Source organism: Passer montanus, unplaced genomic scaffold (assembly GCF_014805655.1).
Source record: "Passer montanus isolate IOZ18808 unplaced genomic scaffold, ASM1480565v1 scaffold106, whole genome shotgun sequence".
Taxonomy (NCBI): domain Eukaryota; kingdom Metazoa; phylum Chordata; class Aves; order Passeriformes; family Passeridae; genus Passer; species Passer montanus.
The window spans coordinates 71,968-86,795 of record NW_024357170.1 but is presented as its reverse complement, the minus strand read 5'-3'; the positions used below and the strand labels follow the sequence as shown (position 1 = coordinate 86,795).

Below are 14,828 nucleotides of genomic sequence, written 5' to 3'. Positions count from 1 at the left end.
TATTTGACAGCATATGATACAAAATGTAGTGTTAACACAGACACCTGGATGTCCTCATAATTTCCAATCAGATCCTATAAGGAACTTAAACCATCACTGCTTTGCTGTAGTCATTTTGTCTCACATCAAAATGAAGTCTGCAAGAAGGACATAAGTGGGACTGCAGAAAGTGAAATGAGCAGTGGGCTTTAAAAAATAAGAGAAAGAAAGAAATGCTGCTGCAAAAACTCACATTTCTGTGGCATAAGTAGGTAAGACTGTCCTTGACCTTGAATTTAAGCTTTTTTATTTTGTGATTACATAAAATTTTTGTGTTACTGCCTTGCTGTTTAAGTAATGAAATCCCAAATTTGTGAAATCAGGTAATTTGCATGGAACTACCCTTGCACGGCAAGGATTTAAAGAGGACTGATTCCTTAAAAAGGAGGGAATATACTATTCTCTGAAGTTAAAAGAACATTCTTGCTTGTGCTTGTCAAACAGCCCCAAACTTCTGAAGTGGAATAAATACTGTTTGCAAGCCCAATTCACTGCTAAATTTCCCTTCTGGGAATTACATCAGTGACTTCAGTGAAACTACACTAGTATAAAAACACAGTGACCCAACAAAGAACAAAGCTGTGTATTTTTAAACTTGCACCATATGGTACATAAAATGTTATGTGGTGAACTTGAACTGGTTTTGTCTGAGTAAGAGCATGCACCTGTCAATGAAATTGAAATAGCAGAAAAAAAACCCCACAAACTTTTCTGTGAATCATCAAAGAACAAATTAATACATGGCATTATGTCTCAGTTTGTGATGAAATAAACAAGAAGGAGCATATAAGGAAATCTGAAACTTAGAATATAATTTACCTGTGAGATCTTTTTCTCGAAATTGTATTATTGGGAGAACCATTGTATCTGCAAGCTGTTTTGCCAGTTCAGAATGAAGAATATTGAGCTGAAACAGAGAACTGTTCTAAGACACAATGTACATAAAAAACCCCAAACCACAGAGAACATCAAAACACACCAGCCACTTGTGTCCAGTGGATATAATGTACTTCAATGCTTGAAATACACTTCTCATGGTATCTGAGACAGATGGGGATGTCTCCCTAAATGCTTCATTCCGGCCTGGTATTTCCCAAGGATCCAAGAACTTCTCAGTTCCCACATAATGGATTAGGCCAATTCACTTGACCATTAATTCTAATGCTTAACCTAACGGGATTTAAATTATCCTTTATTAACCTGTTTTTGTTAAGTCTGAATGCCATGGAGTTATAGCCCCACCATCACAACTACAGTGTCTTTCCATGAACAAGGGTCAACCAGGACACAATCACAACAGGGGGCATGCAAAACAAAAGGTCCCATTCAAATATTTTTCCTTAATAGTAGTTTGTATTTTGTATGAAGTACCTTCACTCCTGTTTGTGTGTTTCTAAACCTCAGCACACAGCTGTTTTAAAGCACCCATGTGGACCATTTAGGATGAAGGCAGGCAAGGCTCTCATGTCAACAGTGGCCTGCTAAGAATACGAGATGTGTGCAGGTAGGACAGCTATCAATCCCACTGCAGGAGCACCAGGAAGGTGCCACACATTGAGGTGACCTCCTGCCTGTTTGCTCAGTGTCCTGGATACCTCCAGGCAGCCTCAAGCAGGTAAGGGTGAACTGAGGATTTCCCACGAGACAATACAATTCAATGCTGACAGAACAGACAACTAAAACAGGAACAAGGGAAGCTAACACACAGAAAAGGAGGCCAAGGAATGGAGCAAGTTCTCCTCAGGGAAAATGTGACTGACAAAACTGAGCAGCTACTTTCAGCTTTCTGCCCCCAAACAGCACCATTCTCTTGAACCTGGGAAGGGGAAAGCTCTTGTTTTGATCTATTTGGAGCTCACATAAGCAATTGCAAGACTTGTGATAAAAAATGCTCCTTTCAAGCATCCTGAGAACACACATGCAACAAGAAAAGCCTAAAAAAGAAGCAAACCTTTGGGATTCCTCTTACTACATCCTCAGAGTTATCCATGGGCTCTAAAATTTTTTACTTACTTTTTGTCCCACAACCCTCTCCCCTCTCCCAAAGAGCAGACCAAACAGTACAACCTTTTGCCGCCTTAATCAAAGTTGGAAGTAGACAAACAAGAACAGATTTTCTGATGGCACAGCACTGCTCACAGCAGAGAGTGATATGATGAAACCTAAGCAAGAAGGACCTAGATATCAAGACCATACTGAAATTTTATATGGGCAGGTCTACCAAAAGCATTTACAAACACTTCAGTACTTAGTAGAAACCTGGAGGGCATGGGGGTATTCACTGCACACAGATTCACTGTCTTCACCTCACAGTACTGCAGCCTTCCCCAGACATCTCTGGATTCTGCATGATCTCACAGCAACTGAACTGCAACTTTACCAATTCACAGCTGCCCTGCATCCATACCTAGCAAGTTTTGGCTCAAACTGCAGCGTTTAAAGCTTAGAAACGTATCATTTTAATATGGAATTATGTAAAAGATTGCCCTAGCCTAGATGACACATCCTGCTTTAGTCCCTCTTTAAGTTCCCCTAGGAAATTCAGCCTTGCTCTGAGGACAGAACATGGGATGAAGCCACAGAAACACCTTCAACCATTACAGAAGGGTGGTATCAAACTTCTTTATCCAAAATTAAACTACTCTAAAACTCAGGCACAATCTAGCCTTCAGTGGGAAGGCTCTGAATCAAAAGGAGAGACCCAAAGAAAAAACACTAATATTCTGTATGGTAAAAAGAGAATATTAGCAATTCAAATTACCTCATCCACAACTTTTGAAAAATAATGGAGGGTGGATATCACTTCTTCATCTCCTTTACCTAAGGCAAAATGCTGGAAATATAAACACACATTTGGTCCATAAATTAGTAAAGACGAAAATAAAATACAATACATGTTTTACTACAAATCTAATGAATATTTCTACAAAATGCAACAAATGCTAAAATAAATGTAAAACCAGATGATCATTAATATACACTCTTTTACGCTGCTCTTCTTGTATTAAATGAATGGATTTTGAACAACACTTAATTCTTATTATATTCATTTTCAAGTCATAGAACTGGAACAAACTGACTTGTATCTTCATAAATTTATTAACTCAGATTTTGTACCTTTTTGGGTTTTTTCTAATGTGGTTCTTTTATTTTTTTAAGATTCTCAGAAATGACCCAACTCCCTTGAACATCCTGGGGAAAGTCACAACTGCCTTCACATGAAACCAAGTAAAGCAAATGCCCTGAGCACTTCCAGAAAACACAGTTTAGAGACTTCTTCACAAGTGCTGAGGCAGAGAAGAAATCAAAGTCATGTGTTGAACATACCTGCTTTTCATAGGCAAGGAGCTGCTTCGAAAGCTGTTGTGTGGCAAGACACATTTCATTCTACAAACAAAAATGACATGTTAATAGAAATAATGAAAGGTCCCCAGTGCTGCTGTTACCACTACTTTGTTAGCAACTTCTTGACTGAATCTGAAACTGCTTTGACAAACATTCAGTTGTGTGCAAACAGCTAGTTCCAAAATACCTGCAGACGTCCTGCTTTCAGTTAGGATAGAGTTAATTTCTTCTCAGCAGCTGTTACAGCGCTGTGTTTGGGATTCAGAGTAAGAATAGTGCTGAAAACACACTAATGTTTTGGATTTTTTGTGAAGTCATGTTTATCCTAAGTAAATGATTTTTTTCCTTGTCCTACACTCAGCCAGTGAGAGAGCACGCAAAAGAAACTGGGAGGGAGCACAGCTGGGACAGACAACCCAAAAGGACCAATGGGATATTCCACACCATGGAACATCATGCCCAGTAAATAAACTGGGGCAAGTACCCTAAAGGGAGGCCAGTCTGGGTTCAGGAAGGGAGCTCTGGCATCAGTTAGTGGGTGGTGAACAGCTGCAATGTGCATCACCTTTTTTTTTCCTTTTTATTACCATTATTATAATTTACCATTATTATTTTACTTTATTTTCAATTATTAAACTTCCTTTATCGTAAAATACAAGTTTTACTTTGATTCTCCTCCATATTCCACTGGGGTGAGGGGAAAAGAAATGTGGTTGAGCAAGCCCCACAAACAGGGCTGGCAGAATTTCCAGCTGGGCTTAAACCATGACAACAGAGAAGCAGCAGTAGGAGGTACATACTTCACATCTACAGTTTAACTACTTTGAATAGAGCTAAGATTTGGGCATTTGGTTCTAGGCTTGGGTTTCTCCCCATCACAATAATATAAGAAAACTAGAACAACCTCAAAGATGTAAGCTGCCATATCAGCATAAGAATGTTTCATACAGGTTAATAATCTCTCCCCAAAACTTACATCAATAAAGTGAACCAGAAGATGTGCCTCATAATGCACTCACACTTAGGGAATGTACCAATGTAATTACAGCACTTTAAGTGGCTACAAGAGCACAAACCAGCACATCTCTCTTTTCCTGAAAGTACACACACACTTAAGATGTGCTTACACCAGGTGAGATTTGTAGAGCAGTTGTGTAATTTTACCTGACAGCTGGAAAAACCAGACAAGCACTTGGATATGTCAATCTTTAATCAAGGTATTCCTAACACTAGATCAACTGCTCTGTCCCTGATCTGTTAATGAGGACTTAAAACAAGAATAAAAGAAAAAAGGGAAGGGGGTAACTGACATCTGTCTTAACCCCTATCAGATCCTTCTTGTCCTCAGAAACGCAGAGAACCAGTAACTTTAAATTTAATTTTAAACTTAACAAACTATTCCTGTCTTCAAATATATGGAGAGTTTGTAAAACTAGGAGCAGATCTCTGAACTGCTTCAACAGAGCCCTTTTTACTAGGGCTGATACAGAAAACCATTAAAACTAGGACAGAGCTTGTGTGCTGATTTATTGTCCCTTGTCATCCTGAGCAAGCAGAGCCCAGCACAGTGAACTATGTGGGCCAGAGACCCTGAAACACCCTCTGCTTTGGCCTGCTGTCACCTGTGACATACTGCATTACAGCCTGGTGCTTCTGCTCAGCCTCGGCACGCCAGGAATGGGGGTGCACAGGGCAGAAGGGCCCAACGTTCAGCCAGTGTTAAAGGGTGCTCAAGTGCTCAGGGGAAAAATAAAAAAGCCAAACCAAACCAGTCACTGCATGTTAAGACAGGACAGGAAAAGCTGAATGAGGTAATTTTGACCATCTGAAAACACCATGGTGATAACACTCCCAGGCAGGAGGATATGGCACAGCAGAGGCTCCTGAGGTACCAATAGGAGTTCAGAGCTAAGATAATGTGGGCCCATGCTCAGATCATGCAAACCCCATGACTATTCTCACTTCACAGTGATGGATTAGTCTTATTTCTTGTCTCGGCCCAATTATTAATAAGCACATTTTCACACAACAGTAATGCCAATGGTTCCTGTAAGATTTGCAGGAGGTTTTACAGATTTCGTAGTTTTTACAATGAAAAAGCTTTACACAAACACTTGGTATTTAAGTATTTCCCAAGCTAGAGGATGGAAAAGGATGTTCTGCCTTATAATAAAAACAAACCCTGTTAAGGGGTCAGACATGGATAGGAATGAGGCTTAATTATCTGTCCCCAAGCAGTAAGAACACCAGAGAGACTGTGCCACCTTCAAAGTGGGAGCTAGCAAGCAATGAGTTTATGACAGGGAGGACAGGACTCCCTGCAAGTATACAGAAGATATTTAAAGGGTTTGTTTGTATTAATGTGGGAGGAAATTCATATTACAAAAAACAAGCAGAAGTTCTCAGACCTGGCATCTTTTTCATAAACACAATCTCAAAGACAGTCTTCTTGCAGTTCCTACCCAGCTCTAAGTCCTCACACAACAACTGTGATGCCACCTATAAACTGTACAGCTGGATCAGGATGAGAGAAATCTTTAGAAATAAACCAAGTATCAGAAACATGCCTCTTTTCCCCATTTGTTTCAATTTATTTATTCCTGCAAAGTCTGCAGTTTCGTGATCTGCTCTGAATCTGGAAAAGACATGCTTCTGGCCTAAGTCTGCTAACACTACAAGAAGCTTCAGAATAATGGGTTGATACAAACAAAGAAACAAAATCCCCATATCCAAAGTCACCCTGTTCTTTTATGTTCACCATCCACAAAGCTTATACCAGTTTGGTTTTTAGAATCAATCCTCAATTTCTTCACTTAACATTCAAAGGGCATCACTACTCATCTGCATGGGGCAGTTTGAAGATTGGCAGTGTAAAGAGGTGTGTGGAATAAGCATCTTCCAGGGGTCACCACTCCCCAGGAGTGGTCTCCAGTATGTGACAGGATAATGGGAGAACACAGAAACCCTGAGGATCTCAAAGGGGTGTAAATGAACAACACCTTACCAAGTACACAACCAGGTGACAACAGTTCATTACAGACCCCAAGCAGGCATTCGTAGTTTATTACTCCAGATACAGAACAAATTGAGAGGTGTGCCTGACACAAAACTTACTTTGGGATTTTAGGCTGATTTGGGGACAACAGTTTCATGTATTACTAACAAACCACTGCTGCCAGCTGGTCACATTTTTCATTTATTGGCTCAGTTCTTTGTGTCAGACCAAGCTTGGTCTTTGTGTCAGAACCACAAACTTGTTACTCAATCTCTACCCATGTGGAAAAGTTAACCCTTGGTCCTTCATCCTCCCTCCTAACACCTGCCAGACTCAGTTCCCATTAGAGGTACAAAATTATTCATTGTATCGTTTGGGGAAAAAAAAACCAAACAAAAATCAAAACAAAACAGACACACATCCAAAAACTGAAAAAAAAAAAAAATTAAGCTAGCAAGCTGAAACACATTCCATTGCATAAGGAACAGGAAGCAAGTAAAATGCTCTGCTGACCTAGTGGTAATACTGCACTGCTAAGCAGACTAATCTGGGAAAGTTTGGTTTAATCCTCCTCCCATTTCTTCCTAATCAGCCTTTCCCCCTCCCCCTGCCCTGCTGCCATTCAGTTCCAAGACTCAGAAGTTATTTGCATTGCTTCATTTGACAGATCCACTAAATCCAGGCAAATTATTTTAACAGGTTTTAATCTATTTCCAAGGCATTTTCCCATGGACACAACAACATTGATTTCCTTTGTCCTGAAGTGACTGCAATGCAATACACCATTGCAAAAGAAAAACTACAATACATGTCCTGACTCTACATCTCTTCCATATTATCCTGACATTTCAGAATTCATCCCACATTTATGGAGTATGGCACCTATTAATGAGATGATATATCAAGCAAAAACTCAAAAAAAAAAAATCCTGAACAGAAAGTGAAGCTTTCTAAATGAAGGCAAACTTAACCAGCAGTGGGCCTTGCAAATAAATTCATTTGCACTAGATGGTTTTGCTTAACAGGTAAGAAATCTCTGCAGCATTAATATAAAAAAGCACAGCAGAGGGAAGAAAAAAACATATGTAAATAAGTATAATTAAATCAGTAGTGATTACAGATGTGCTGACTATTTTTCCCCTTTTCTCTAACCCTGGCTTGCATGATAGCCCTAGGAATAAATTTCTGTAAGTCCAGTTCAAATGGATAAGATAATGAAAGTGGGCCTTGATTCTAGCATTAATCTACCAGAAATTAAAAACAGCTAGTTTGAAAAATACTGTTTAATTTTCAAGTTACTTCAATACTTGATCCAGCCTTCAAATAAGTCAGTGGGGAAAAAAAAAAAGTCTGTCTTACTTTCTAAGCTAGTGCCCAGAGTAAAGACATGTGGTTGATTCCACCTTCTTTATTATCACTTTTATTCACTACACTATTCTTATCATCAGAAGATACTGATTCTTCTGTAACAAAATATCCATGCCATTTACAATTTCCCAGTGAGGCAGTCCATCCATTTTTAGGATCTCTCTATTTTTCCAAAATAAACTCTGAGGACTAATCTGCTGAAATCCAAAGATATTTCTGTAGACAGTTGTCTAATAGACTACAGATTTGAGGGCATGTAAAGGATTTAGTCCAGCTATAAATTAACTTCTAAAGACACAGAACTATTCCAGCACACCCAGTTCAAATCCCACTCTAATGAAGCTTTCTGCAAAGCAACTTTCCTACTCCAGCTACAGCTGGCATTTTTTGAAACTGCAAGTAACTATGACACAGAACTGCCAAAGGCTGCTTCATATAAACAAGCAAGACACTGGTAAAGGTATTTATCCATGCACTCTGTGTGTGCAGAATGACACATAATAAATTTTGGCTTACATCTGGGAAAACTTAATGCCTCATCAAAGAGAAAAAAGACCCAGATATGTGGTTGAAGCAGAAGACCCAGGAGGTAGTTGCAGCCTGTCCATCCCTTCAGAACCAGGCAACACATTTACCTTTAAAATCAGGCACAGCACAAAAAGAACTGGGTCTTGATACAAGAGTTTTATGCAGCTCCATTTACATATGCTTATCTTCTGACAAAACAGAATTATCCAGCAATCTAGTAAATGGCACAGTCCTACAGGCTTAGGTTTGCATACTAAATGGCTTGGAAACATGAACCCAGGGTTGCAGAAGCTAAGCCTCACCAGGGTGCTCAGGCTGCACAGCACTTTACAAGATCAGGCTAACATGGCTTGCCCTGGTGCTGATTCACAGCATGGCATCCCATCCTAACAAATGGGAACAGCTCAGCAAAGGATCATCCAATAGCCTCAAGGAATAGAAGCCACCAGTCAAAGCTCTGCTGAAAAACACCAACAGCAGCTACAACAGGATGGTACAGAAAGAATCTCTTCTGTCAAAACAATTACTATCAGCAGGGTATTCATACATTTATGGTGCCTCAGATTCCCAGATCCTCCTTAGCACAATGTTAACCTGTTTCCAGGCACAGTGAAAACTCTCCCGTGCCTTTATAGATACATTAGTTCTCATGTGGTAATCTTCTGCTTATCTCTGTCAGCAATATATGGTGAATAAGCCTCAAGAAGGTAAGGTGCAAACTTGCAAGTATGGAATAATAATACACACAGTATTTCACAGAAGTCAGTGATGACAATTGTAGTTTATTGCAAATGTTTCTCCCATTCTAACACTCTGCTGAAACTTCTCTATGTTGAGTTAGAAGTTTATAAAATGGTAAATTAATTTTTATTCCATCAAAATGTTTTAGGGAAAAAATGTTCTTATAATTTGAAAAGCCAATACAATTGCTCCCTTAGACATGAAAACAATTAAAAGAAAAAGTGTATCAGTGCTTGCTTGCTAAATAAGCAAGAACTCTCAGCACTTGGGGTTAGCTATGCAACATAATAAATATGAAAGTCCATGCATAACCTAAAGAGCCTGACACCCAACTACTGAGTTACAGCCTCCTGAAGGCAATACACAGGAAAATCAAACAAGCAGCACTGCTGAAAAATACAGACATGAGGAATCGTGAATTTGCAGAGAAGTAACACTTGTACTACTTAAAAAATAGCTTGACAGATTCAAGCTGTCCTGACACCCATGTAATGTACCTATAAACCAAGACTATTCCGTAACTGTCAAAAGGTTCTCTAAGAGTCTGGATGTAAAAAGGCAGTGAGCCATGGTGGCTGTAGCTGCTTTGCCTGTGTGCCTCTGAAATCACAAGAGAAATGCTCACAGAGAGGGAGATGCTGAACAAGATCATACTTCACAATTCCAATGCTGTTCTCTCTCCAGATATATTGATAAAGACAACAAGTGCTTCTTTCTACTCCTCTTTTGACATCACTGCCCCTCTATCTAGACAGGTTTGTCAGGACTCATGAGATGAAATATCTTTACTTTACAAAATACTGCATCTTACTCTCCTCTGATCTGCGCAACTGTTCATCCCTTCTAACAGTCGGCAGAGACACAAGAGTCTCCTAAGAGTTTCCTAAAGGCATTTTGCTTCAAGTGAAGATTCCCGGCTCAGCCACTTCTAGAGCATGATGAAGAACTGGAAATGACAGCAAAGCTTTGAAAACAATTTCCTATGACAGTGGTCAGGAAGGTAAACAGTGGTCAGGAATGGGCACATTTTGCTCATTCATTATTGCAAGAGCCTCAGCATTGTAAATTAAGCAAAATAAATTTTCTAACAGTTGTTGCTTGCTGCTGCATTATAATATTGCTCAGGTAATAAAACATCCAGCCTGACAAACACAACATTCACAGAAATCAGCAGTAATGCCAGATACAACACCAGGGCTTGCACACAAGAAGGAAGTGCTACAAGAATAAACTCTGTAAGGAAGATCTCCTGTATAAGACCACTGCTGTGGTACTATTCCAGGGTACTACAGCACAGCTGGGAGATCTACAGCAGGAAGTATAATGTGTACTCACACGGGTGTGGTTTATTTGATGAATATAAAAATGCTTCACTGTGCTTCACTGTGCTTTAATCACATTGGTTTGCCAGATCAACCAAGCCTCACTCCTCCAGTGCTACTTTTGGGTTCTGTAACTTGTCCTTAATCAGGGCATCAGGGCAACCTCACTCCTCCAGTGCCACTTTTGGGTTCTGTGACTTCTCCTTAATCAGGGCATCAGGGCAACCTCACTCCTCCAGTGCCACTTTCGGGTCCTGTGACTTCTCCTTAATCAGGGCATCGCACGCTGCATCTGCCTTGAAGCATCACAGCCTCTTTTGCACTAAAGAGACTAAAGAGTCACCACCTGATCCCATGTGGTGTGGGTGTCCAAGGAGGTGAGAACACTGTCCTCATCCTGCAGGGCAACCAGAGGTTTGTAAAGCACTGACAGCCTTGCAGCCAAGGCAATCTGCTACCCATGCATCTCCCAGCTGCAGCCCAGGCAGCAGAGCCACTGCTGCACAGGATGCTGCACATCCCTCCTTACTCTCTTTTTAAAGTCCTGCTCAAACACATGTAAATCTGAAAAGATGCTTAAAAGGATTCCTATTTGCCTAAATGTTTTTTAAAAATATGGGCAAGTATTTCTTTTTCACACTCCTTTCAAATGCACTGATCCAAGTGCTTAAAGCAGTTTAAGCTGTCACTTAACAAATTTAGTGTGGTGCTCCACACAGAGCAGTGTTTTGGCACAGCTATAGACAGCTATATGAATATATCCACACAGTTAATTAACAGCATGCAGTTGGTACTAATTGCTACTCCCCTGAGACTCTGCACTGAATCTCTTCAGAACCTTTAACTATTGTTATTTGATCACAAGCTACAGTGGTTTGAATTACACAAAAATCTGAGTTTTCATCACAAGAAACACGAAATTTCTAGCAAGCTAGCCAAAAAAAAAAGTCTTGAAAACATGGTTAAGTCATCTGGGAAATGTTAAAGTTCAGAAAAATTATGGAAGAAAACAAAATTAACATTTTTTAAACTTTTGTAAGTGTTTTCAGGGGGCATAAACCCTTAATTTTCAGTACTGGAGACTAGTACAACCCACTGATGCTTTGTCTGGCTGCCTTGACTGTGATCCCAGTTATTTTATGGCCATTGCTTTAAAGTAGGTCAGTAACTGTAATTCCTATCTTACAGACACAGAAATCAGAGGAGGAGATGACAATGACTTTGCAAAAAGAAAATTTGACTTTGCAGAGACAAAATTGAAGTCATGAAAATAAACAGGCAAATTTGGACTCGGCTTCTCAATACTCTCAGCTTTAACAGGATTGGTAACACCTCCTAATATGCTGCTATTGAGGCCCAGATAACACATCAACAAAAGTGCTTTTTCTCCCAAACAGTGATTAGGCAGCCAAGAAATACCACACATATTTTTCTTAACTGTCCATAACTAACTTTATGTTTAGTAGGCAATTCAGTATTACCCTTCTAGTTCTACATCTCAAAACTGCTTCAAACTCCAAAGACCTACTTTAAAGAATATATCAAATATTCACAAGCTACTGAACATTTACATCAAACTAAAGTAGTGTTCAGGACACAAGTGGAGAAAAAGTGCTGGAAAAATGAAGTAGACTCAGTAGGACTGCAAAACAGTGATGGGTAAATGTACTGAGACAATGAGAAGAAAAAGGAAATGTAATTGTGGCGAAACAGAAATGGAGAAGTCTAAAAACCAAGATGAAAAGGAAGAGGCAAAGAAAAGCAAAAACAGTGCTTTTTCTTGAATCACATAGAGCAACCACTTCCTAAAATCCCATCCTAAAAGGTCAGCAGCAGCGGAAAGGGACATGCAGCCCTCAAGCTGGACATTAAAAATCAGATTTATCTCCTGATTCCCTTCTTCATCCTTTTCAATCCTATCCAGTCTTTGCTGTCAGATTCCTACCACACAAGGTGCCCACACTCTTTGTTACTCTTAAAGCACAGTGACTCTGCCAAAATGCCTATCCCTGACTTTCAGTGTTGATTTCATGCCATCTCTCAAGCCCTCGGCCATGCCCTGCATCATTTCCTATGTACCTAAGCTGTGCTGCAAACCTCTGGCTGCTCTTCATTTGCACAACATCCAAGACGTGAAGACTTTGAAGCTCTCCAAAGCTGGATCTTCCAGATGTAGGCAGCCAGATCCTGGGCAAATGGTTCTTCCATGTCAAACTATCAGTCACCCAAAGAGCAATCCCACCACATGGACGCATACTTGTTTATAGCAAGACTTACAGCTGAACTGATTTCTAATAATGTAGGGATCAGGCACTCTCCAGGGAAATTCAAAATACCCCTGAGCTCTTAACCTCTCTGTGGGCTCTGATTTACTGGTTTAAGAATAGAAAAGTTGTTTCTAGTGAACTCAGGAATTTAACCTACATAACTATTTGCAAAACTTCCATGAGACATCGTGTATGTCTTTAAAGACCCAGATATGGCATTTTGAAACACCTAATTTTATGCACATGGGAATCAGCTTCACTGAAAATCACTCAGATTTACATTTTCCAAAGCACTGGATATAATTTCTCTTACAGATTTTACCTTCAAAGGGATTTAGTCATCTAGGTCACGTAAACACTCTAGAAAATGTTATTTTTTCTGCTCCTGCTCATTTTTTTTCACAACTACTCTAGGCACTTAACTTTAGTATGAACCAAAGTGCACATCTGCTCTGTAATCAATGGACATGGGCAGTTCCCTCCATGAGGTGAGTCACAGCATCAAAGTCAGGTGCCTAAAGTCAGTGTGCAGACCTGGGAATCGTGTCTGCATTTGGCAAGCAATTTTGTCAAGGCTGGCCTCCCAATGTACCATAAGGTGAGGACACAGCACAGTTTTACTCTGATTAATTGGTTGCAAACAAAGTAAATAACTTTTTTTTTTAATGACTACCACTTTTCTGAGCATCAGGCAGGAAGAGGTTGAGCTATCAGAGGTTTTGTCAAGGCTGGTCTCCCAATGTACCATAAGGTGAGGACACAGCACAGTTTTACTCTGATTAACTGTTTGCAGACAAAGTAAATAACTTTTCTTTTTAATAACTACTACTTTTCTGAGCATCAAGGCAGGAAGAGGTTGAGCTATCAGATGAAAAACACCCACAACTCCTCTTAAACCACAGAAAGAACATGTACTTAGTAACTCTAATGTAAATAACAGCACCATAACAGCAATTTATCTTCTAATCCACATTGAACAAAAGAAATACAAATAAAAAATTACCTGTGCACCGTAGACTCGTTGCATTGCCTGAAGCAACTGGTTTGTATATTCTGTAAGGGTTCCTGCATCTTCTTCAAAGACACTGAGCAAAGAACGAGTCTTCAATAAAAGAAAAAAAGCAAAGTTTTCAGTCCTAAGTAGAAATATCAAAAACAATCAAACAACTACAAAGAGATGGTAGTAAAAAGCAATCAGAAATAATATGCCCTTGACTTGCACGATTCTGTTTATTCAGAATCTCTAAACATGTGGAAATAGGTTCTTTTATTATGGATAGTAAATTGAGGCACAAGGATGTAAACTAATAAAATGCTACAGCCACATCCCAGCTCCCAGGCTCTTGCTCCTACTAATAGACAGTCCTTCCAACATAATTAGGAATGTAAAAAATCCTGAATATCTTCCTGCTGACGACAGTAATTCAAACCATGTTAAGGACTGGGGGTCAAACACCACTGCTTGCTCACTTTACTTCTCCAGTGTCAGACTGCATTGAAAGCACCTCTTTCCACTGAGATAATTTACACTCTGTTATTCACTCCCCACTGTCTTGAGCAACTCTTAAGGGGCCCTGGCCAAAGCAAGCTGATGTCACTGGACCAAACAACTGAGCGTTCATCTCCAAGAGGCACACAAGGATACACCCACTCAGAGATACCCTGCACTTTCTTCACTCTGCTAACTCATCCTAGCCAGCAAGCAGGAAGGGGAAGGAAGAACTTGTGTTATCTTAAAGACACAAATAAATTCCCTTGGTTTCTTCAGGCGGAATTGTCAGGAATAAAGAATTATGTTGCTGACACAGCTCCTGAGATGGGATAAAAACGATACTTCAAAATAATGCTGGGCTCCAGAATTTGCTAGATGTTTACAATAATTAAAGAGGAAAGACTGTCCCTTTAACAAACTCATGATCCATACTTAGTCTTAGCTTTGATAAATCCAATCTATTTGAGGCTAACTGGAAATGTCTCTCCATCTGTACAGCTAACTCATATGACATTAATGAGCTTCATCTGCTGACATGAGTGGCATACATAAACTCCAGTACTTTCATAGACATGTCAGTCCTGTAAAAGAGCAAGGCCTTTATTTATCCCCCTCTTACAGGAATCTCTAATGTACCTGAAGTATCCAGATTTGAATTTGGGAAATTTATTTTCAAAGTTTTAAGATACTCCACTATTTTAACAGAAGGCACATGCATTTTTCCAAGGCAT

The 14,828-nt window shown here is 39.7% G+C and overlaps 2 protein-coding genes across 2 annotated transcripts in view; one reads left to right on the top strand and one right to left on the bottom strand.

Moving 5' to 3' along the window:
• Positions 1 to 3,314, top strand: part of WASHC4 (WASH complex subunit 4) — a 57,499-nt gene extending 54,185 nt beyond the window's left edge. The window contains exon 35 of the transcript XR_005628747.1: positions 3,199 to 3,314. The gene's annotated coding sequence lies outside the window, so the exon portion shown is untranslated. The remainder of the gene's footprint in view (positions 1 to 3,198) is intronic.
• Positions 1 to 14,828, bottom strand: part of APPL2 (adaptor protein, phosphotyrosine interacting with PH domain and leucine zipper 2) — a 35,198-nt gene that overhangs the window by 16,548 nt on the left and 3,822 nt on the right. Inside the window, exons 2-5 of the mRNA XM_039720021.1 lie at positions 13,609 to 13,707; positions 3,367 to 3,426; positions 2,801 to 2,872; positions 859 to 946 (exon numbers count right to left, since the gene is read on the bottom strand). Of these exons, the coding sequence (XP_039575955.1) occupies positions 859 to 946; positions 2,801 to 2,872; positions 3,367 to 3,426; positions 13,609 to 13,707 (319 nt within the window). The remainder of the gene's footprint in view (positions 1 to 858; positions 947 to 2,800; positions 2,873 to 3,366; positions 3,427 to 13,608; positions 13,708 to 14,828) is intronic.